Raw genomic sequence first — 23,273 nt, forward strand, 5'->3', positions numbered from 1 at the left:
ACACCCACATGCTGTCTCCGTCTCGTTTTTATGTTTGATTTCACATGAAAAGAAGTCAAGAGAAGATTGAAATGAAAGCATGAGGAAGATTTACACAATAGAGTTAAAAAAAGTCTTCACAGTCAGTGAAATGAGCTGCTTAACCTTAAGAAAATGTTGAGGTCAAACTAAATATTAAATTAATCTTTTTATTTTCTATTCATATTATAGCCTATGAGGTTTGCAATTTTGGAAATCTAAATACAGTTACATTTTTATAAACGGTTTTGTTATTTTCTAGCAATACAACATTAAATTAAGATTAAAATTAAATAGTTTATGGAAAAAAGGCAAAAATAAGTAACATAACAGTGGACAAATATTTATATATTTATGCATGTCACTCATGACACCTGTGCCCCTCTGAATAAAGCATAAAACATCTTATCTAGTATCAAGATTCATTACATCATGTTTAACAGATGATTACAGAGCGAGAGAATTTGAGATTGAATGCGGGACTTTCCACGTGGCGATGGAATGAATGTGATCACGTCAGCACATGCTCCGATGGGAAGATAAAGAGAGTTAAAGGGAAATTAAATGATTGCCCTTCACTTCACTAATTGTAAATGATTGAAAAGATAAAGATCTATTCAACCTCCAGGCTATTTGGGGAAACAAACTAACTCTCTTTATATCAGAAAACTCAGTGGCGTCTTTGTATTACACACACACACACACACACACTCTTAAGGTTGACACCTGTCGTCACAGACGTTGTGATTGTTATATGAACTCTTAATGTTTGTTTGTAATTACTTTCACTCAAATGCACCTCATGACTCATCATGAATTCCTCATATACTGACTAATTCAAGTCTCGGTTCACAAGGACAGTTAACACCCTGAACATTAATAACACCCTGACAAAGGCCGAACAACCTGTCAACCAGTCGATTAGGCAATAAATCGATCAATCAACCAGAGATGGTTCAAAGCAGACTATTAAAAAAGCCAAAGCAGACTAATAAAAATTTCACAGACATTGACTTGCACTAACAAGAATAGGCCTACAACATCAAAAAACATCACTCGATACATTCACACTTGAGTGTCAAAGTGAACATTATGAACAACATCATCGCTGTAATCATTCTAACCAAAAAGCTGTTGCAGATCCATTTTAATGCAAGAATTAAAATGCAGTATTATAGACTGTACATACCATATTTATATCTTTTTTATAATACTCAAAATTAAAAAGCAATATTTAAATGTGTGGTGAATTCCACAACTCTATTTGAGTGATGTTGAAACTGAATCACTTGCCAGTGTGTTTGCACTGGCAATGCATTTACAGTGATTGTTTTGAAATTATTATAAAGTATGTGTAACAAACGCGAAAATTGCTCAGGAATACATTTCTCACATTTAATTCAATCATGTGAAATGTAGAAACTTGTTAATTGTCAATTAAATTGATGATTAAAATAAGTAAATACAGGGGCACGCAGCAGAAAGGGCATGTTTTATAATAACTAAATTATCATTTGATAGCATTTTTACAACTACACTTCCTATTAAATCTTATTTTAAGGCTTCAAAGCAAGGGCAGCAAGAGATGCTTGTAACTGCTTATTTTATGTGGCACTTTTAATAATGTCAGCTTTCACAACATTCTTGATTACAGTAATGCAGTGTGCAGACAAATGAACATCCCTCTCCTCTCTTAAGAGACACTTTAATGGGCCAAACACATTTGGTGATTTTAAAGAGAAGTCAATGGACAAAGTGCAAAACTAATTTTGCTGCAAAGTATCTGTATGCACATGAGTTCCAAAGAAGCATTTAAGCTAAAGTCAGATGAATAATAAATCTTAACAATAAAAGTTTACATTTCTGATGCCTTAGAATAATCTCTTTAAGTGCTATGGTACTTTAGAAAAATGGCAATATACCGATACTTCAAGGAACCTGTCCTGGAGAGATTCACTTTTCAACAGACAGCACAGCAGACGGATACAGCAGCTCTTTCCCTATCATCATTATCACCCCATTCTGTCAGACACACCATGCTGCACACCCTCTGTTGGCCCAGGGGGCATTAACAGAGCTTTGTTCGGGTGCTATGGGGGGTTAATTACTGTATGAGGCCTATGTCAGAATGCTCATTATAAAACTGAGTTTTGGCACTAAATTCTCATATGTAAAGCTGTTGTAAAATGCCGATAAATGCACACGTAACTACACGTTAGGCTATATATTAAAGCATCAAGTTGCTGCATGGTTTGTCAACCTCAAACAGCCTGAAGTTGATGTAATATTGTTAACTATATTATATAGGCCTAGTTATATTATATATATTATATAGCGGCATATTTTTGGCTTATATTTTATGCCTTTTTTCTCTTTCGGACAAAAAACGAAAATGCAATTTTCAGCCGATAATTTTCAGCAGGCGAAATTTCGGTGCATCCCTAGTAAAATACCTTATTTTGTGTTCAGCAGAAGAAAAAGTCATACAGTTTTGGAACTCCATGAGGGTGAATAAATGATAACAGATTTTTTTATTTTTTGGGTGGACACTCTCTACACTCTCTCACAAGTTGTAGTTTTTCATTCAAGACCAATATAGTTAGTTTTTTTTAATCCTGACCCTTGAATGAACACCTCTCTAAATCACATTGGGACAGATTTACAAAACAAACCATGCTGAAATATAACAAGATCAGTAAAAAAAAATACTTTTTTGCATTATAGATTATTTTCTTTTTTTAAGTTGCTTCTAACAGTTTTAATTTTTGTTCATTGCAACTATGTTTCACTGCATAATTATTAAAGTATGACCGAACAATACAGGCTTTTTGAATCTCTCTCACACACACAGACCTCAAGAGAAATTATTTATTTAAACCTGCTTGGAAATGTGTTCTTATTGACAAATTAGCATTTACTGTAGAAAAACGACATGTTTTTTAAAGGGTCGGACTCGACATAGGAAATTGCATAGGGAGGCGATTCAGTTATACATTTTGTTATTTCAGGTCCAATTCTGTAACTCTTTTCCTTTAACTATTTATCATGTCTTTTCACTTCTTCCAACCAGCAGATGCCTGCAATCCCTCAGTCCAACACGGCAGCATGGTAATGCAAGTGTGAAGTGAAAGAAAAAAGAAAGCAAGCGAAAGAGAAGGTACGTGTGTGTCTGTCAACACGGTTCTCGCAGGTTCATATTTTAAGCGTGAACATTAAAGATGAATGCACACGTCAGTTCAACCCTGGTGCCCTTGTGTAAACAATGAGGCCCTGTCTTTCAGCTCTCTCCCTCGCTTCAGCCCTTCCCTCCCTATCCGTGACAGAAAGTTAGAGAATTCCCCCCCTAAAGCGAGAGAGGGAGGGATGAGGCATTAAAAATATACTTCCTTCTTCCATTATGAGACCACATCTTTTGGACTTCAAAGAACGTTTAAAATCAATAGTGGAGTGTCTATGTCATCTGTTTGAGGTCTGTCTCTGTGTTTCTTTGAAGAACATCAGGTCTAAAGGCCTATTGCCAAAAACCATCACAGATTTATGACTTTTAATTATCACAGATGAATGCTCCTGGAGTACCGCTCTCTTTCTCACTCTCTTGTTCTTGGCACGGACTAGATTGTCAAGTTGCCCCCGTGAGAGGAAAGATGCCAAAAATGAGTGGAAAAACCACTGAAAATACTCAGGAAGAGAGAGGGCGTTTGAAAAGAAAACTAGAAAGAAACTGTAATTGGAAATTGATGAAGTGTCAAGGATATTGAAAATTAGGGATGTGCAAAACTACATATTTTAAATGTTGACTAGTAGCCGGTTGTCTAAAACAGTCCTGTCTAATACGTTATTAGATAGAACTGTTATACAAAGAAAGTATACACTATACGAAAAAGCATTAGCGTTTGCCGTGTGGTTGATGCCCAATGTCGCTAACTCTAGACCCTACTCTGAAGTAGGAGCTAATTTAGTTACCCCAACAGGCGTTCCTAGAACTAAAATCATTCCTAGATCCTGCGGTGCGAATATGCCAAAAAGCGGGTACTTCCGCCATTAGTTCTAGGAACTATAAAAAGGTTCCTCCGGTGCGAAAGCCCCTATTATTGCAATAATTGTTTTATTCTTGCCTTTATCTTGTTCACTAGGGTTGTAAAACTGCTTTAGAACAATATTTATTGCGAAAAAGCACTATGCAAATTAACGGAATTGAAACGGAACTGAAACGTTTCTCTGCAAGCTAATAAAGGGTGGGGAAATTGTTCGCCGTCAGTAAATAATTTACATCATATACTCTTATGATAACAATTGGAGTGTCAACAATACCCATATGCAGGCACTGCGATGTCCCAGTCCAAAACAGTTTTTGAGTCACCAGTACACTGAACTGAGTTGCAAGTGCAACCATTAACCAACTTTAGGCTTGAGATTTCCTGTTACTCTAATTCTAAACAGCCTATATATATATTATATATAAAATAAAAAAATAATTTAAAAAGCTGATTTAGCCAGTTCTGTATGATTAAACTCTGTTTAATCTCTAAAATGTCCATCTTTAGTGCTGACACCTTCAGCACTAGCCAATTCACTGACGTAGACTGGCATGTAATATTTACAAAGAATTTTTTTTTAATTTTAGTTTCTGCCATATTCCCCTGCAGCCTTCTGCAGTTCTGTTGCTATATTTATGATTTAAGGTTATGTTAGCTGAAGCTGACCATACAAAACATAGGTATAGAGGATTTGAACCCAGGTCCCCTCACAAAGAAAACTTAGACCACTAACATAACTCTCGCTATCACTTTATGGTCTGCTGCATGTGTGCATTTAAATTTTAATGAATAAAAAATGTGTTTATATGTTGACATTTGTTGCTTTAAATGGCAGCATGTTATCAGCATGCTAAAATCTTCATTGAGATGTAGAATCCCTAAATTCATTGCCATAAAACACCAACACAAATAAATAAACTAAAAAATATATAATTAACTATTCAGTTTTTGGACAATAAATAAACTACTCAAAACGTCTAATCCATCCATAATTAAAATTTGCCTTCCCGTCCAAAATGCTCCTGAATGAGTATGAGTGTGTGCGCATGGCTTCTTAAGAGACTATTTTTCCCATCTGTCAGATCACACTCTGGATTATGAATTTTAGATTAATTACATAGTCTATACACATTCATCAGTAGTGAGAGAGGTATGAAAGCATTGTGTGTGTGTGTGTGTGTGTGTGTGTGTGTGTGTGTGTGTGTGTGTGTGTGTGTGTGTGTGTGTGTGTGTGTGTGTGTGTGTGTGTGTGTGTGTGTGTGTGTGTGTGTGTGTGTGTGTGTGTGTGTGTGTGTGTGTGTGCCAGTGCATGATTATTCACCAGGAGGAGTTGCACCCCCTGTCCAAACACGTTCCAGAACACACACATTGCCCCAGGAGTCTTTGTTATCATATTATTTCATTTGAAAGAGTTTGAAATATTGTTTCTGCCTGTCTGCTGTCCTGCAGAGAAACTGCCAGCAGCTGCTCATTAGCTATGGAGCCGATTTCTCACCCGACACCCCTTCGTGACTCCGCCCACATTCTGCTACCATGGCGGTTACCATGCCAACACCAAAGGTCCCATCTTAGAGGTTTGGTCAACCCCACCAGGATGCTTAAGGGTTGTACCAGGCATTAACTGTCTCTTTCTCTCTCTCTACATCTGGATCACATTGCTATCACAAGCATGTCTACAGTGTCTTGTGCCATGCTGAAAGGAGGTATTGACCTCTGACCTCTGGCTTGAAGCGGTGAAGTACAATGACCTGTGACCCTTAGGGTTATGGATGAATGAGGTGTGGGGAACACTCAAAACGGGATGACAAGAAAGCTAAACGACAGCTTGTCAGCATGGACTTTTTCACAGCACCAACAACAGTCTCTATCTCAGTCTGATCTGTCCAAACAAACTCACACTTAGCGAGGAATTCATTGAGAATAACCTGCACCCAGTGATAGTGCGCATATATATATATATATATATATAAATTGCCAGGACATTAAGATGATAAATGATTAAGAATAAGACACATTAAAATAAGCAAAAACAACTACAAATCAAGACATTTCTTAATTTAACTACCCCCTCAAAAACATATGAGGAAGTAGGGCTGGGTATTGACACACATTTCACAATTCGATTCTGATTCACAAGCTTGCAATTCGATTCAATTTCGATGGCCTACTATTATTGAAGGTAAAAATTAACTGATTTGTATACAAACACTTAAATTAAATTAAATTAAATTAAATTACATTAAGCATTTAAATGGTGGCTGTCATAAAAACTTGCCAGATTTATTCAAACATGCATTAACAATTGAAGAATATTAAAAAATTATAATGAATATGTAATATGCTGAATATATTTAACAAAATGCTCCTCTCTAGAGTTAATTTTTCTAGCTGACTAACGAGTTTATGGTCGCTGGATATGGTTTTTCTGAGGTAAATGTGACGTTACATGACATTGTTTACAAGCTGTTTTACTGACGTCTTTCCACGGTTGAACATGACTGAGCGATTCAATGTGACATGATACGGATTTCGATAAGTTGTACTCTATCTTTTAACACACTTTCAGATGCTCATTCATGTTTATTTCGCCCGGTAACTGGTATTAGTTACGTGCGGAAGCTCCGCGCTGCTGCTTCTCTTGAGCTGAGCTGCGCCAGAGCGATCTCACGCCACAGCGACAAAACGGTATTTATGTTTTTGAATTGCGTAAGAAAATGGACGTAATTTGAAATCTGAAACTTTGTTTCATATCAATAGTAACAAAGCCTAAAGATAATTGCGATTTATTGGATGGGATGCGCGCAACAATGTTCCATTCATTCATCAACTGAAAACAGGATGATTAGCCTAATCGATTCTTGGGATTTAAGAATCGATATCGATTTGTAAAAATGAGAATCGATTAAAATCGAGCAATCAATAATTTTTTACCCAGCCCTATGAAGAAGCATACAGTAATTTTAAAAGTCTGATTTATAGACATGTAAAAGTCATGTGAACTAATAAATCTTAAAAAGCCATTGATAATGACATTCTTATAATGAATATACATTTTACTAGTTATGACAAGCTCTAAAATATTATATTGGGTGGAAATTGTGAGGGAAAAAAATATCCTCAATCAGTAAATCACAAACAACTGGAATATTCATGTAAATTTGTTGGTTAAAAGGGGTGGGGAACCCTGAAAAACATTCAGCTCGTAAAAATCTAATCCTGAAATGTAATTATATAGGCTAAATTTGAATTGTTTTTATGGGTCATTTAAACTTTTGAATGGGTCTTGGAGTCAAAAAGGATGAGAAGCACTCATTAAACTGATATTTCAATAGTATACAAATAATATTTCAACAGTAGGCTATATAATGAAAAGCATCTAAAAAGCCTGACAAAGATTGAAGTCTCTAAACTTCCTTTTGAGAGCGGTGACAATATAATTATAGTAACCGTTGTAGGCTGGATGTGAAAATCTTTGGTCGGGCAGAATAATATCAGATATACGACACAAACTCTGTTGGTTGGCCAATTCTCCACGCTCAGACGACTTGGTTTAACAACCTGCCATATCTAATTCAGAATAGGCCGACTAGTCTTGAGTCTCTCATTTAATTTTGACAACTCTTGCATCAATGAGGGAACAGAATACAGGACAGGAGAGACGATGAGAAAGGAAATACTTGGATGGGTATCCATTAAGCCAGATTCTGAAAGTGATAGAAAACTATGGAAAAGGGAATGTTGCTCGTCTTGCGTCAGGACCCCCGGAAGTACACAAATCTAAACATTTCAAAAAGAAGAAACCTTCAAAGATCAATGCATTTCAAAACCACAGAGGGGAAGTGAGGGTCATAAAGCTTTGAGAACTCTCTAATCTCGCGTTTCACCTCCATACACGTGTCAGTCATGTTTACATGCGCCTCCCCACGGCACCTCAGTGACGGATATCAGGCCCAACAGACTCGCAGACATAACAAAACCAAACCCGACACGTCGGGCGAAATAATTAAACTCAATCAGTCTGTCAACAGCATGAAAACATTCTTGCAGCTCAACTAGAGCATGTTACACCAACATTATGCTTAAAATGTGTTGCTAATCTCAAGTAGCAGCTTTTGGGATTTGCTGTAATGTGCCGTGTTAAAGAAGTACTGTCACAAATTGAATATTTGGATCCGCTTTCTGTCACAATAGGCTGATAAGCCTGCTCATAAAGAAGTTGTAACACAGTGTAAAGATAAAAGAGCTTGTGACTGGAGTATGTTTTTTGTGTAGGTGGTGATAAGTGTGCTGTGCACATTACTGCGGAAAAGTAAGGTGAGAAAGGTTTTTTTGTGTGTGTGTTTGTGTGTGTGCTGAAGTTAACACACACCTTTCCTTCAGGGTGAAAGAGAACTATCATTATCCAATTCATCTTAGAACACTTCAAATATATGAACCTAGCACTCAATGAAACACAATGAAAACAATGCACAAAATGAGGCATCACTTACATTGACAGTCTTACTTTAACTAGCTTAAAACTTGCTGACGTCAGAAAACACTAAACTCACCAAACAAGTTGCCAAATGGTATTTGTGTGAGTGCAAATAGTGCACTAAAATGAACAATTCTGTGCATCTGGTGTTACATGTTGAATCTGGGATCAAACTGAGAGTGTTTTGAAGTTTCTCATTAAATAAAAAAATTGTGGGGGGGGGGGTAAATTAGTTCAAATCAAGGCACAGTTTTGAAAGCAACTGAAGAAGTTACTCTCTAAAAAGTAGGCTAATTTGTACAATGAACTTAATTAAATCAAGGAAAACTTTTCCACATAATTAATACAGGTTTGTATGACAGGACTTTAATAATGTTTTGTTAAATGTACACTATGTACAGTAACTTTTGGCCCTCTAGTGCAGTGTTTCCCAACGTTTTTTGTCACGACACACCACTATATAAAAACAAAATTGCACAAAGATGCATTGCTTCAAATGACATATAAATCTAGAAACTATATTAAAAGTAGTAGCCTACTCACATTTAATGTGAAACTTGAGCTTAAGTCAGGTAGGAACACAATAATGATGTTGTTGGTGATGATGAAACTAGTGGTCGACCGATATTGTTTTTTTGATGGCCGATGCCGATATCTTAGAGAGCAGGATGGCCGATGGCCGATATAAAGCCGATATTTTTATTATATACTTTATATTTATTTTAATCAATATTTTATCAATTTTAAATAAATTAGAAAACAAATCCTTATGCATCTCTTTCTGTCAGGACTTTTACGTGCTTTTCTCAACTCAGTGAAGTGACGTCAGTGTCCAGGTTAGCAGTAGCATGAGCCGTCAGGGGTGTTTGGCTCGAGGTCATGGTGCAAAGGACCCTAGGTTGATTTTACTCCGAACCATCCCTTTAAAGGTGGGCTAAGCGATATTAGAAAAATGCTAAATTGGACCAACACAACAACATGTAACCAATCAGCATTAGGGGGTGTATGACGGTGGAGGAAAGAGAACGAGCAAGAGGGAGAAAGAAGAAAAGACTGAGGAAAGAGAGATGGCTGAGAGACATTACAAAAGAGAAAAGCTCATAAGAATATCAGTGTAATGGTCAGGAAAGAGCTTTAGGACCTATGTTAAAATTAGAAAAGCTTTCCAGCGCCTGGGAAGGGAAGGCCTGAAAACAGACACGGAGGTTGCTTTGATTCCGTTCCATACACGAGTAACACTGGTTTTGAGTGTCATTGTTTGTCTGGAGCTGCTGTGCTGTTGGCAACTAACAACAAACTCTTGTTTAGTATTTATTCTTGTGTATGTAAGGTTATATTAGCCTAATTTTTTGTGCTTCCTTGTTGTTCGTTCGTCATCTTCGCTTTATTTTTTGTGAAGCATTATTTAGTTGTGCTTCTGCTACAATAAACAGACATCCACTCTTGCATTGATTGTGTTATGGAGGCCAGCTAGTGAGAGCTCTACAGGCTGATGACTGTTAGCAAATGCGGTGTGCACTGGTTAGCGTCCTTGTTAGTGCACCAGCCTCGCAGTCGCATGCCACTGATTGGGGTTCAAGACCAACTCGGAGCAGGGCAGTTAAAATTGGAGGGTGAGCTTTGAAGAGAGATTTCAAATATCAACAATGATCGACTTTGAGAAAAAACATACTGCACCTTTAAGAGATATAACCAGCAGAGCAGATTAGATAGAAAGGATCTCAAGCTGAGACATGCTGTGTAGCTATACCCAGTTATAGACTTCATTGAAAATAAATTTCACCACAGCACAACAACAACAACTTAAAATGACCCTTCACATCTGTTCAATAAAGTAACGTACGTTACTCACCTGTTGAGTAATAAAACGCCATCTCCGTTTTTCAAATCCCTCAGTTCACCGAAAACCCAAGCCAATGTTGATTGTCACTCTCCTCTATTCTGCGGGGCGGGGCTTAACGGACGAAGGTTCGAGATTTAGCGGCTCCATGTCAACCTTTCTCGCTCGTTTTGACGACTAAAATATGGCACTTCCACACCATACATGCGTCAAATAGCCGAAGCAACGTACTCTTCTCTATGCAAATAGAAAAAAACACCAGCAAATTAAGAAAACATCTTCATCAGTTTGACAACACATGCGCTGTAAATACTGACAAATACAAAAACGAGCGGCAAAAGTTCTCAACGCAACAAAATACAGCTGCAAATACACACAACGCACATACAAAATAAAAGTTAAAATAAACACACACAAAAAAACTCACCTTTCTTGTCATCAACAACACCACTGAAGAGTATAGACATTGAACAATAAGCATTTCCCAGCCATACAGGTTCTTGTTGAGTCACCTTGAAACATTTCCGTATTTGCAGCGTTTCATGTTTTGTGTGAGTATAATTGATATTAAACATTGCTAGTGCTTCCTGAAGCCCGTGCAGATGTTTTCCTTCCAAAATGATGTTACTTCCTGGAAGTTGATGTCATAATGACCTTTTGTAAGGTAGCCTATATTTCCAAGGCTAACAGGAAGGTAAGGTAGTAATATAGAGGACAGGTAAACACAATGGATCACACTCTCCCCCAAAAACATGTTTTGTTTGAAAAAAATTTATTGAGAAAGGAAACGAAATTTAGAAACTGGAAAGTTTCTTAATTGATTGTTTTTTGTGTTAAAAGTTGCATAGCACCTTGAGAAATGGCAAAAAAAATATATAACATCGGTTCACAGCAAAGTATAGTAAGATTCACCTCATGTTAAATAATATTTAAATGAACTATTTAATATAATAATATAGGCCTATATATTATATTATATTAATAATAAATACATATTATATTATATAAAATGAAATAAAGATATAATTTCCATCTTTAAAAATATTTTTGTTTAATCCTAATATTTTTTAATACTTTATCAAGTTGGCCTATATAAAGAAATACATTTCTGTATATTATGTGTACATAAAAATGAACTGCACTGGTCAGCAAGTTTTGACTTCCTCTTCCTCTCCACTTCAGTCCCATTCTGAGGACATCCCGTGTCTCCATTCTTGAAGGAGGGGGATATTTTGGTTGTTTTTTTCCCCCCTTTCTTTCTCCACCCTTCCTTATTTCACCACCCATCTCTCATGTTCTCTTCTGTCACTCAGAGCCACGTTAACCATCCCGTCTCTGAAGTTTCCTGTTGCCTTAGGAGAGAGACACTGACAGACTGACTCCATCTCAAGTCGAGCAGCTGTTGTTGTAACTAATCCTGCTTATCTCTGCACTTCACAGTTTGGTAAATGCTGAATGAGTTCAACCACTTACCTCTGTGTGTGTGTGTGTGTGGTGCTGGGTGAACTAAGGAGAGGAACTGAAATATTCCATGTATTTTAATAAAAAATATATCAGCCATTGCTTCTTAAACACATTTTGTCTCACACACGCTGCACTTTTCCTGCTGAAACTTCATCATCATAAATAATTGAATCTCTTTTCACTCGTTTTCTGCAGCTACATCAAACGGAGATGAATTTAGAGAAGAATTTATTTAAGTGTTCTACTCTAAACGCTCCGCAAACACACACATTTATATGATATGAATGACTCTGTGTGTGCATCTATCATCACAGGTTCTTCACATCTTTCGTCCTTTTTTACCTCCTAATTACTCATCATTCAGCACTACACTGTTTGTGTGTGTGGTGTGTAAGGTGTGTGTGTGTGTGTTTATCATTAGTCTGTTTATGTGGCCGACAGGTGTAAGGTGTAATCTATCAAGGCCTACAGCCCTTCAGACTTTAAGGTTTTCAAGGCAACAAGTTTCTTTTCAGTGTAGGCCTATTTTAATTATTTAGTTTTAGGTTCATTTAGGAATGAGGACAAACTTGTATGCCTTGTGTCACTATAAGTGACCCAAAATATTACTGGTAATTTCCATAAAATTGAACCTAAAACTATACAAACACATAGATCACCCATAAATGTACATTAGAAGAGCAAAACTTTACCTGATAATATGGTGGATGGCAACAGCTGCTAAAGTAGTATTGGCCTAGAAGGCAGGGGTTAGCAAAGGGTCAATTGCCCTCAGAAGTTTACTAAATCTGACAAAGCCTTCCTGTAAAACATGTTCTTCAGTTATATTTTAAGGGTAGGGTGTAGGTAAGTCTGTAGTCATTATAACCAGCTTTGAAGGAAAACAATAGTAGTTTATTGATGTCCTAATTTAAACAGCTAGGTAAACGTATGTATGTGTGTGAGTGGACATTCCTTTATTCACACAGTACTCAAGAGGGGTCAGATATGTTTACTCATGTGTTTGTGTGAGGGAGGTTGTTTGCGACCCTATAAAAGTTTGTTTGTTCAGCAGGACGCAGGAGTTAACAGGAGCTGACCTGCCACTCACAACCCGGCAGGATTCTGGGAACGTGCGTGAACACAGACGCGCTTCGCGTTACCCGTCGCCGTCAATCTCTCTTACCTGTCGCATCTGTCACATCAGAGTGAGAGAAAGAGAGAGGGTCAGTAAGAGAGGGGCATCCGAGAGATAACACGAGGTAAACGGATCAGGATGCGTTCCCTTGAGACGCTATTAAGACCCCCGTGAGAACAAGACCAGTTATCCAGAGGAACCTCAACACTTAACACACACTTCCTGTGCATCTCCTCCCCCAACAAACATGTCCTTGTTGTTTCAGATGGGAAGGTGACCTCACTTCTGCTGTGCTCTGGTTCCCACTGCTGTCATAGAGGGAAAGATAAATGAAACATCACTATTACACACACACATTTCATGAATTTAATGCTGGAAGATTTCCATAAATAGACCAACCCAACCCACACAGAATCCTCTCTGCATCATGTTTGTGGACTGTAAATCACAGAATAATGAGGCAGCAGTGAAACAAATAGCAACTTTATGAGATAAAGTTAAGTAAGTTGAATTTGATTGGAGCTTCTGTCGTAATGTTGACTCCATGTATTAATGTTTAATGGCAGCATAAATATTAAAGAGTGTACAAGCACAAATGAGCAAAGCAGCAGGTCACGGGGTTTATTAGCGCTGTGGGGGGCAATCGGCAGGTATTCTCCAAATCTAAGAGAACAGCACATCTAACATGGCCACTGGGCGGCTTTCTGCCCTCTGTTTGTCATGACGCTGAGGGGCAAACACACTCACACACTCATACCAACACACACACGCACGTACACGACTCTTTAACGCTGGATGACATTAACATGCTGGCTGCATAGGTTACTTCCAGCAGGCTCTTTGTGTATCGCTGCTGTGCTGTTAGCGGTTGTTTGTTGTGTGTGTGTACATGCGTATGCAGCAAAGAGCAAAGTTAAACATACACAGTCCTATATACACTCTCTGATTTACATTCTAGGAGAAACACACAGCTGAAACACAAAACTCCAAAGAGCTAAAATGCACAAGGGAGGGTGGGGAGGGATCAGAAATCAGAACAGATCAGAAATGTGTGGAGACTGATCAAATAGGCTTTTCAGGTTGAATGTAGTGCCGACCCACGTGGACACTGAGTGTTTGTGTATGATTGGAATATAAAAGCAGGAAAGAGTGGGGCAGAAGCAGTGTTCCTATTCAGAGTGTCTCTATGTTTACTGATCCATATACACTCATGAGTTTCATGTAAGATGGCACACACACACACACACAATGCATGAGTGAATACCTCCATGTGTATTAATGTAAATTTATATACAATTATTATATATTATAAAAAAATATATATTGTATATATGCTATTTATATTAGTATTAATTTGTAAAATTATTCTCTAAATCCTTAAATTTACTACTGATAAAGGAATGTTGTGGTGCTTAATATGAAAATGAATAAAATTTGGTTAAATTATATTATGTATGTGTCTTCACTGTTATACATACCCCACATTTTGTGTACTTTCTCTCTCCAGTTCCTGTGAATTGATATCGATGTACACTTGTTCCCTGTGCTGTGTGAAGTGGCCTTCAGACCGAACATTATAGTACCTGAAATATCTCTTAAGATGGCAGAATTCCCTCAGAAGTCGACTTTGCAAGGTGCTATCGGGGGATACAGGCTATTAAACACACCCCCAGAGAGAGCTGAGGGCACCTGCACTTATGTGTGTGTGAGTGTGATTCAATCTTTTATTCCTTTCATTTAGTTCGTTTACACCATCATGACTTCCTGAAATGGGTCAAACAGCAGTGTCTTGAGGGGTTGTTTTAAAGAGTCACTTTAAGGGTCAGCCTCTAAAGATCCTGACAGGACAGAGTGAGGCTATTTCCTGCCTCTTAATGTCTTGAAGGTCTGTTCTCTTCTCTTGAGTAATATTATTTTCTCCCACTCTTGCCCTCCACCTCTTTGTGAAATCACAGACTCCCTCATCTGTCGTGTGTAATTCACCCAAATGGCCTCTGCCATTCCTTCATGATGATTGTGTCAAGATCACATCAGTTCACCCCAGACCAACTGTGGTAATGTGCGGAACACTGTAGCATACTTCTATACTGCTCTTATTATGAATGCAGTATGTGTGTATGTAGGCCTCTATATCTATAAACAGTGTTGGGGAAAGTTACTTTTAAAAGTAATTTAAATTATTTTAGGCAAGTACTTACTTCATCCAACACTGTTTTGTTCTTTGTGTGTTGACGTTTACCTTTATTGTTTTACAGATAACCGCTCCAAAAGAGTGAACTGTCTGTATGACTCAGACTGAATCCCAACCATTTTACCGTTTTATTGCAAGGAACGACTCATAAGTATGATTCATTGCTAATTCTAATTCTAAACAGTTGACTGAAAATTCCCGACACTCCCGACACACAGCCACTTAATCAGCAAAATAGCTCTGCTACTGAAATAGGCTATAAAAACTAGAAACCCTCCTCAAAATTAATGTAGATTAACCAACGCTATCTCACGACCAATTCGTACAAATTCATATGAGTATGAGGTGGCTAATTCGTACGAATTTGTAAGATTTGTCTAAACCCCAGTGATGGGTAGGTTTAGGGGCGGGGTCAGGGGTAGGTCATTCGTGCGAATTCATACGATGACGTTTAAAATATTTTTGTAAAGGTAGATTTTCACACAGATTTACTAAATTAAATATGTAGAAACACACTAATATGTACTGTTTCATAGTAGTGTACAGTAATGCTAGCATTTCATTCTGAACACTGACAGTAGCTGCGTTTCCCTTACCCTTCAAGTTGCGCAAATTGAAAGTGCGAATTAAAAATACACCCAATGGAAACACTTCAATTTCACAAAAACTCCCATATATCGCAAAAAAGTTTTTACGCTCGCATATGGTGGTTTTTTAGGCAATTCGAAAAAGGAATATTCTGCACTTTTTTTCACATTTACAGGTTACCTGGCCTACGTAAAAGTTGATCATTCATTTAAGATGGCACGGTATGTTTGGACAGAAGACGAGACAGAGTTTGTAGCAAAGTTCGTTAAACAAAATTAAAGTAAAGACAGCAGCCCCTCACGGACGACTGCTGTCAACAAAACACAAATAAAATCCAGGCCTGGCCTCTCTCGATTTTCACTGTCGTCGCTCCTCTAGAATCAACATTTCTTTGTTGATTCCAAACAACAAAGAAATGCCAAAATTTATCCAGACCTTGAAGCAGATAGGAGGGAGAAACACCTCATATGTGGCCGCTCCTAAGTATAAGTGGCTTTGCTTGCCATTAATGCTTGGATAACAAGCCTACGTCTCCTTTGGTTAAAAACAATGGCCAGTGCGGTGGCTGCAATATACGTAAACCTTCCAAGGTTTTTTTTGGAATGACTTATCACAAGAGGATATCATAAAAGTTTTGTGCAAATCTGTAATGGAAACCAGGCTACTGCCTCTCTTTTGCTTTTGATCTCTCTTCAAAACTTAAGTGATGGCTGCTCTCTCCATCCCTCTCTCCTCCTTTGGCCATCTCGATGATTCTCTCACTTCAACTGCATGTCGTCAAGCATCTAGAGTAATTGGTTTAAATAATGACACTGCTCAACAGAATAACACAGTTCTCCACATGCACAAAACACTCTTAGAGCCATCAGGGAATCTCTGATATTTTCAGTTAAGATGGTGCAAGCGAGACGCCGCTCGACTCTCCAACGAGACAATGGAGACGTTATAATGTGATACTGATGAGATCTGGGATCGGTGGGGAAACACTGTATTATGGATTATGGAAATGTGATTATTCATTCCACTGAGATTCTGGAGGTGTTGATGTTCAGACATGAAGCGAGTTCGGCTTTATCTGATGAGGCCATTGTTGAGATGATCCTGACAGAAAAAGGTTTCATTTTTTCTGATGGTGGTCCCTAATGGCTGATCATTAAGTCATTTGATATTTAGTGGCTTGAAAAGTGACACATGTCCTTTCTTTATCCTTTAATTTACTGTTCAGATGGTTCAGCCTTTTCATTTCCTCTCGCCTCAAAATAATCACTATATTTTGGCCCCTGTACTGTCCTGCGCTTAATGCTGCGGTCCCTTGTTTCTGCAAAAGAATTTTCTGAACTTCTAGTCAGCTCAAATTAGTTCTGTTTTCTTGGTCTGTTTCTGGATGATTTTCTGTGTATGCTCAGGGAATGGTGGTATGATCGATCAGACCTCCTCTAACTCATTTTTACTCCATTTACTAATTGACAAAACTTCCCTTTGTTCGGGTTTAGCCATTTGAGAAATCAGTTTCCTAATCCTGCGGCCTATATGCTATTGACAAATGTGTTCTGCTGTGGTTTCACATTCAGACCTGCAGGACCTGGTTTGATGTTGCTGATGGATTATTTAGGAATACATTTTGATTTTGTACACTTGGCAGTTGAAATGTGTAGAAGAAAGTCTACCACTGACAGATCTTCATTGTTAACTGAGCACTCCACACAGTGTGTGTGTGTGTGTGTGTGTGTGTGTGCGTGTGTATCTGGTATTTGTATTCCCAAATGCCTTTTTTTTGTCCCCAAGTGGAAAACAGCTTATAAATCATATGAAATTAAGTTTTTTTTGAAAATGTAAATGTAACAGTTCATTGATAAGGGAAGAAGGAGGCGGGAACCGGCGAACGTTCAAACAACTGTTAATATAAAAATAAACAAAACACTAAACGAAAGTAAAAGCGACAGCCCCTCGCAGACGACTGCCTCACACACATAAACAAAACATAACATAAATGTCCAGGCCTGGTCCTCTCTCGTCCTTCACTGTCGTCGCTCCTCCTTTTATAGCTCCTCCGTGAGATACGCCCTGTTTGTTTGTGTGTGTGTGTGTGTGTGTGTGTGTGTGTGTGTGTGTGTGTGTGTGTGTGTGTGTGTGTGTGTGCGTGTGTAAGTAAAAGTGCTGGAATGCACACCAGCACATGGTCTGAAGAAAAAAGGTTCCTTTCATCATCATTAAGTCATCATCACTGACACAGCTCTCGTGTCAACAACATCAAAATCAAAGAGGGTGAGCTCTCATCCATTTTTCTTTCTTCATTACTTTGTCCAGTAATGAAAAAGTATACTTTAATACTTCAGTTTTGACACAAATGCTAGCCGAACACGCTAGCCTTTCAAAGTATACTCCATTTGATATCGTACATGAACACAGGTGTTAGACACATGCAGACTAGGAAGTTTCATCTTTGTCCAGTGTCTGTGCTATTTCTCTCCAGAAGTTATGAGTGATAAAATGTCTTTGTACTCATTTAAACTTAACCTTCTCACACAAGTGCTTGTGTGCCTGCCTAGGTGTCAACCTAAAACTATAGAATCCAAACCAAGCATCTATTTTTGTTGCTATCTCCAGTAGTTGTTGTTGTTTCATCTCATCTATTCCTTTTTTTAACTGTGAAACAACAAAAAATCAAGGCAAACGTGAGCGTGCAGACCGGGTCTGACTTAGTGATTTGGGGACCCTAAGCAAATTCCAGTTATGGGGCCCTTTTATTTTTATAACCCTTATTTTTCTGTCTCTCTCTCATACTTTGTGGTTTATTTACCCCCTCACAACTTTTCTATTGGATAGTGTAGCTAAATTCAGTATATGATTAGTCATCCTGATGTTGTTCTTGTCACAGTTCTGTTCTGTTCAGTTTAGTTCAGTTTCTGTCATGTCTGTATTTGTTCTTGTTTGTTTCTATGGTATAACTCATTTGTTATTCATCACGTTCAGGAGCCGGTTGCATAAACATAGCCATGGTGTTACTGTGTCTTAAAAACTAGTATTACCAAGCAGTTAATAGGGGTTAGTTAGGGGTAATCAGTCTTACTGTTCGGTATCAAATTAGACCAATGTATGTTTTTATGTTACTGACTTTAAAAAGTTATTAACAAAAAAATTGGATGACTAACTTGTAAGACCAGTCTTAGCAGTTTATGCAACTGGCACCAGGTGATTTAGTTCCTCATTTACTCATTGTATAAATATTCCCTGTTATGTTTATTCTGTTGTCAGTTCTCGTTATGTTTACACATTTAAGGAGTTGTTGTTATTGAGTTGTTGTTGAGTCAGTTCCTGTTTATTCATTCAAGTGTTCTGAAGTAATACAGAATAAAATATTATTAAGGAAAAATCTTCGGTCGTCGCTCTCCTGTGTACATTCATGCGAGTGCGTGGCAGTACACGCCCAGGTAAAACATACAAGAAAAATGATTTCGAGAAATCAAGACAAATAAAATCATGACACAAAACACAAGGCCTATAAGCCTCAAAAGTATGTGTATACTTTCTTCTAGTGAATATCTCCGTTGTAAGACAGTCAGACAGTTAGGCTACACGAAAAATGTGTATAAGCTATACTTAACTCATTTATTCTTTTCTTTGTGTTAATAATTAAAATGATTTAATTCTAAATTGATTTAACTAGTTTAATCATTTAAAACTAAACATTTAAGCATTTTGTTGTTTATAATGAATTTGTTATATTATAACGAAATCACTAAAAAGCTGTCACACACTTCAGTTTGTCACACACGGACCTCACGAAGTTACGTTATAATCAATGAAGCTCTCTACACTGCATTCTGAATCTCTTATTTACATCATGTCTACACTTTTTTTGTTACATTGTCTACGTTTACAAGCTGTCAATATTCGGGTTATGGTCGGGTTAAGGTCACTATTTGGGTTTCTGAAACATTCGGAATAACCCGTTTACATGCGTGAGTAGAGAGAGTTACTCCTGTATGGAATTTGTAATCAATTGGCAATATCCCGGTGTAAACGGCGACGCACGGTTAGCGTCTGGACGTACGGACAACCTTAAGACGCAATATGCTTCATTTCCGATTCTTCTTCCTGTATCCAAAGACAACAACAACAACAGCAGCAGCACGCGGATAATGAATAGTTCGGGGCAGATAGCGATCGCCTTTGTTTGCGCTTTCCTCTTCGCTCCAAAAGTGTGGTGCTGTGCTGCGTCTCGCCATGTTTACCTCTACTTCTTGTTTACTTCCGGTATACTGCACGCGGGTTTCTGTATGCGCTGTCTCTACTCAAAAGACCAAGATTCCTTGCGATTAGAACATGCGCAGAAAACAAATCAATGACTACGTTTACATGCAGCCAATAACCCGTTCAAAACCGGAATATTAGCAATAACCCGGTCGCGCACAGGGATGTAAACACCGGCAAAAACCCGGATATGATCCCTGGGGTACCCCTTTTCTAACCCGAATATTTGGTCATGTAAACGCGTATCGGCATATCCCCATCAAAAGGAACATTGATTTGTGTTCTGCGCATGTTCTATTCGCAAGGAATCTTGGTCTTTTGAGTAGAGACGGCACATACAGAAACCCGCGTGCAGTATACCGGAAGTAAACAAGTAAGTTAGAGGTAAACATGGCGAGACGCAGCACAGCACCACACTTTTGCAGCGAGGAGGAAAGCGTAAACAAAGGCGATCGCTATCTGCCCCGAACTATTCATTATCACAAATAACTCAGCACTCACGAATTTGAAACCAATAGATTTGTCTGTGATTGGCTACATTGCTCAACACTGCAAAGCACTTTGTACAAAGAAACCTTTGAGCGCAAACTCAAATACGCACTGGAGAGTTTGCCTAATCTGTTTTGGCGCAGACAATGAACAAGGATGACATTTTCTAGTGTGTATATGCAAGAAGTGTACTTTGAAAGGCTATGCATTCGGCTGTACATATAAGTGCTTGTGTTAAAACTGAAGTGTACTTTGGGCTTTGGAAAATCTATCTCCACCCACACTGTAAGCGCATAGTAGGAAATGAGGAAATTTGTGACACACATTGTACACATAGCATATGCCTGATTAATGTCCCAATATCACCTTATTTTGCAAAGGGGAAGTTAGCTTTTTTCTGCAGAATAATGAGCTGTTTTGTACAGCTATAAAAAATTATTGGTAGCCAGACACATTCAATTTACTCGTGTGACATAATTTCAAAGGGGGGTTCGAAACAGCTTGCCTTTTGCTCTGGCTGGTAAACACCTTAGCCCTCTATGGTGTATCGTCATTGAAATTTGTATTTAAAATACAATAATAATCTTCAACAACAACAAAGATTACATTTTAGTATTATCATGACATCCCCTTCAGCTAATAAAATTAAAATCTATGTGCCATGTGCTTGACATTTTTGTCAACAAGGAAGTGAAGGAGACATTAGCACATGTTAGGTCACATGCTGTCAATACTCCATTGTGAGTTCATTTTAGGCTAGATACTTTAAAAATATATAATTTTACATCCAAAGTTTTTGGTCATTTTTAATGCACGTTTTGTAAAATCAATAACTCAAGAACAAAAAAATCTGTGCGTTATGTATAAATGACAAAGTCCTTTTAGGGGAAACATATTTTCTGTGGTAGCTGGCACTATTGTTCAGTACTGGCAGGCAGTATAATAGCTTTTCTGCCTGTGTTTTAGGTTGATGATAGTAAGTTTTATAGAAGACAGAGAGAAAAAAGCTGTACCTTTTCCAGAAAGTATTGATGATAGGGACGGCATGCAGTGAATCACAATTTAAGGTTGCAGTAAGAAAGGAATTAGTTGAAGATCAAGGAGGCTATAGAAACAGTGAGGGTGATGGCAGAAATGAAGAATATAAGTCATAGATTGTTGTGGAAGAGTCTTCTCTGGTTGATTTCTTCTGACCTCCATCGAGGTCAGACACCAGTAAAAAACATACACACTGCTGGAGAGCTGCTTTATTGTAGAAATTGATGTTTTAATTCTTGTCGAAAGAGACATGGACATGTTTTCCATGTTTAATACTGTAAAACTGCTTGCTTTAAAGCAATATATTGCTTAAAGTGGTATATAAATAAACATTACGTGACTTGATTTTACTAGAGATTTGAATTGCACAGCTTGTGCATACATACAGGTATTCACATCGCTGATCAGATGCTTTACATATTCATCTAAACATTGATCTGCAGCGTGGGTGGCATCAGGATGTTTGTTAACAATACACTGCTGAAAAGGTATTTCAAACTTCTTTTCACCCCTAAGTGAAGAATGAAAAAGATCTTCACCATGAGTATAGCGGGGCCTTTAGACTGTCTGGCGGTCATCTTGATAATGCAGTCAAGCAAGTAGAGCTCCTTTCTGCTTGAATCTACTTGAAAATCTGACTTACATGTTATCATAAATATTCATTTTTTAGCTCAAATCTGATTAAAAAAAGATTTATTTTCATTCGATGAGACCAAATGTTGAGAACTCTCATCACTGAGAATATCAGAGAGATGAGTTCAGTTGAGCTTTCAAAATCCAATTCCCAGAATTTCAGTTGGGCTTCAGAATGATCTGTCTCTTTGCACGCTCCTAAAATACATCTTTACGCATTCCTCTCTGTCAGAGTTCTTATTCTGCTGTGTAAAGTGTGTTCGCATCGCAGTCAGAGCTGTGCTAACAGAGAAAAGCATCAGCATCTGTTTATCATCTCTGCTTGACTTCATCAATCAAAAGAAAAAGATCAATACAGAGAAAGAGAGAGAGAGAGAGAATGTGGGAAAGATTGAGCATTTTCTGTGCAATTTGCTTCTTCATGTTCACTTATTTTCCAGCGCCTGTCCATTTTTTGCCTCTGTCAGCTTGTTTGAGTCCCAATGTGTTTTTGATCATTAACCTTTCTGTTCTCTCTCTCTCTCTCTGAGTGTCTGCGGTGGGCTCATCTCAATAGCTTTATCTTTCTTTTTGTCTTGTGATGAGGTTAGATACTGAAAGCTGAGCATCATATTGTTTGAGCCTCTGCAAGAGAACATTTCGCTCAATATCAATTTAAAAACAAACACAATTACAAACACTGACTCAGCTTGGAATGTTTTTTTTTATCAAAGGCCCAATTGCACCACACACACACACACACACACACATGCACAAGAATGTGAGGACAGCCTCTTTCATTTGCATTCTGTCACAGGCTTGTCAAATTGATTGACATGTATTTTACATTTTCCCATCAAAACATGTTTCTGTCATTTCCTGTCTGAATAGGGGCAATGTGACCCAACTATGTGTGAGTGCATTTGTGTGTGTGTGTGTGTGTGTGATCATGCAGTAGAGAACGGAGACACGTGGAACATGATTTACCCAGTCAGTGTAAAAATCAGAGACTAGTGTGTGTGTTTTAATGTGCGTTAGAAATTCTGAAGCTGTTGGGCAGAATTTCATTTGGTGGATGATAAATCAGGGGCGGAAAAAGAGTTAATAAATGGATCCTTGACATGACACAGGGAAATGTGACAATGACATGA

The 23,273-nt window shown here is 37.9% G+C and overlaps 1 protein-coding gene across 1 annotated transcript in view; it reads right to left on the reverse strand.

Annotated features, from left to right (window-relative positions):
* The window catches only part of LOC307164719 (uncharacterized protein), a 244,794-nt gene extending 234,304 nt beyond the window's left edge, over positions 1-10,490 (reverse strand). The window contains exon 1 of the mRNA XM_079881779.1: positions 10,382-10,490. Coding sequence (XP_079737905.1) covers positions 10,382-10,403 — 22 coding nt within the window. The 5' untranslated portion in view covers positions 10,404-10,490. The remainder of the gene's footprint in view (positions 1-10,381) is intronic.
* Between the last annotated feature and the right edge of the window lie 12,783 nt (positions 10,491-23,273).

This window comes from Squalius cephalus (assembly GCF_949319135.1).
Source record: "Squalius cephalus genome assembly, chromosome: 9".
NCBI lineage: Eukaryota > Metazoa > Chordata > Actinopteri > Cypriniformes > Leuciscidae > Squalius > Squalius cephalus.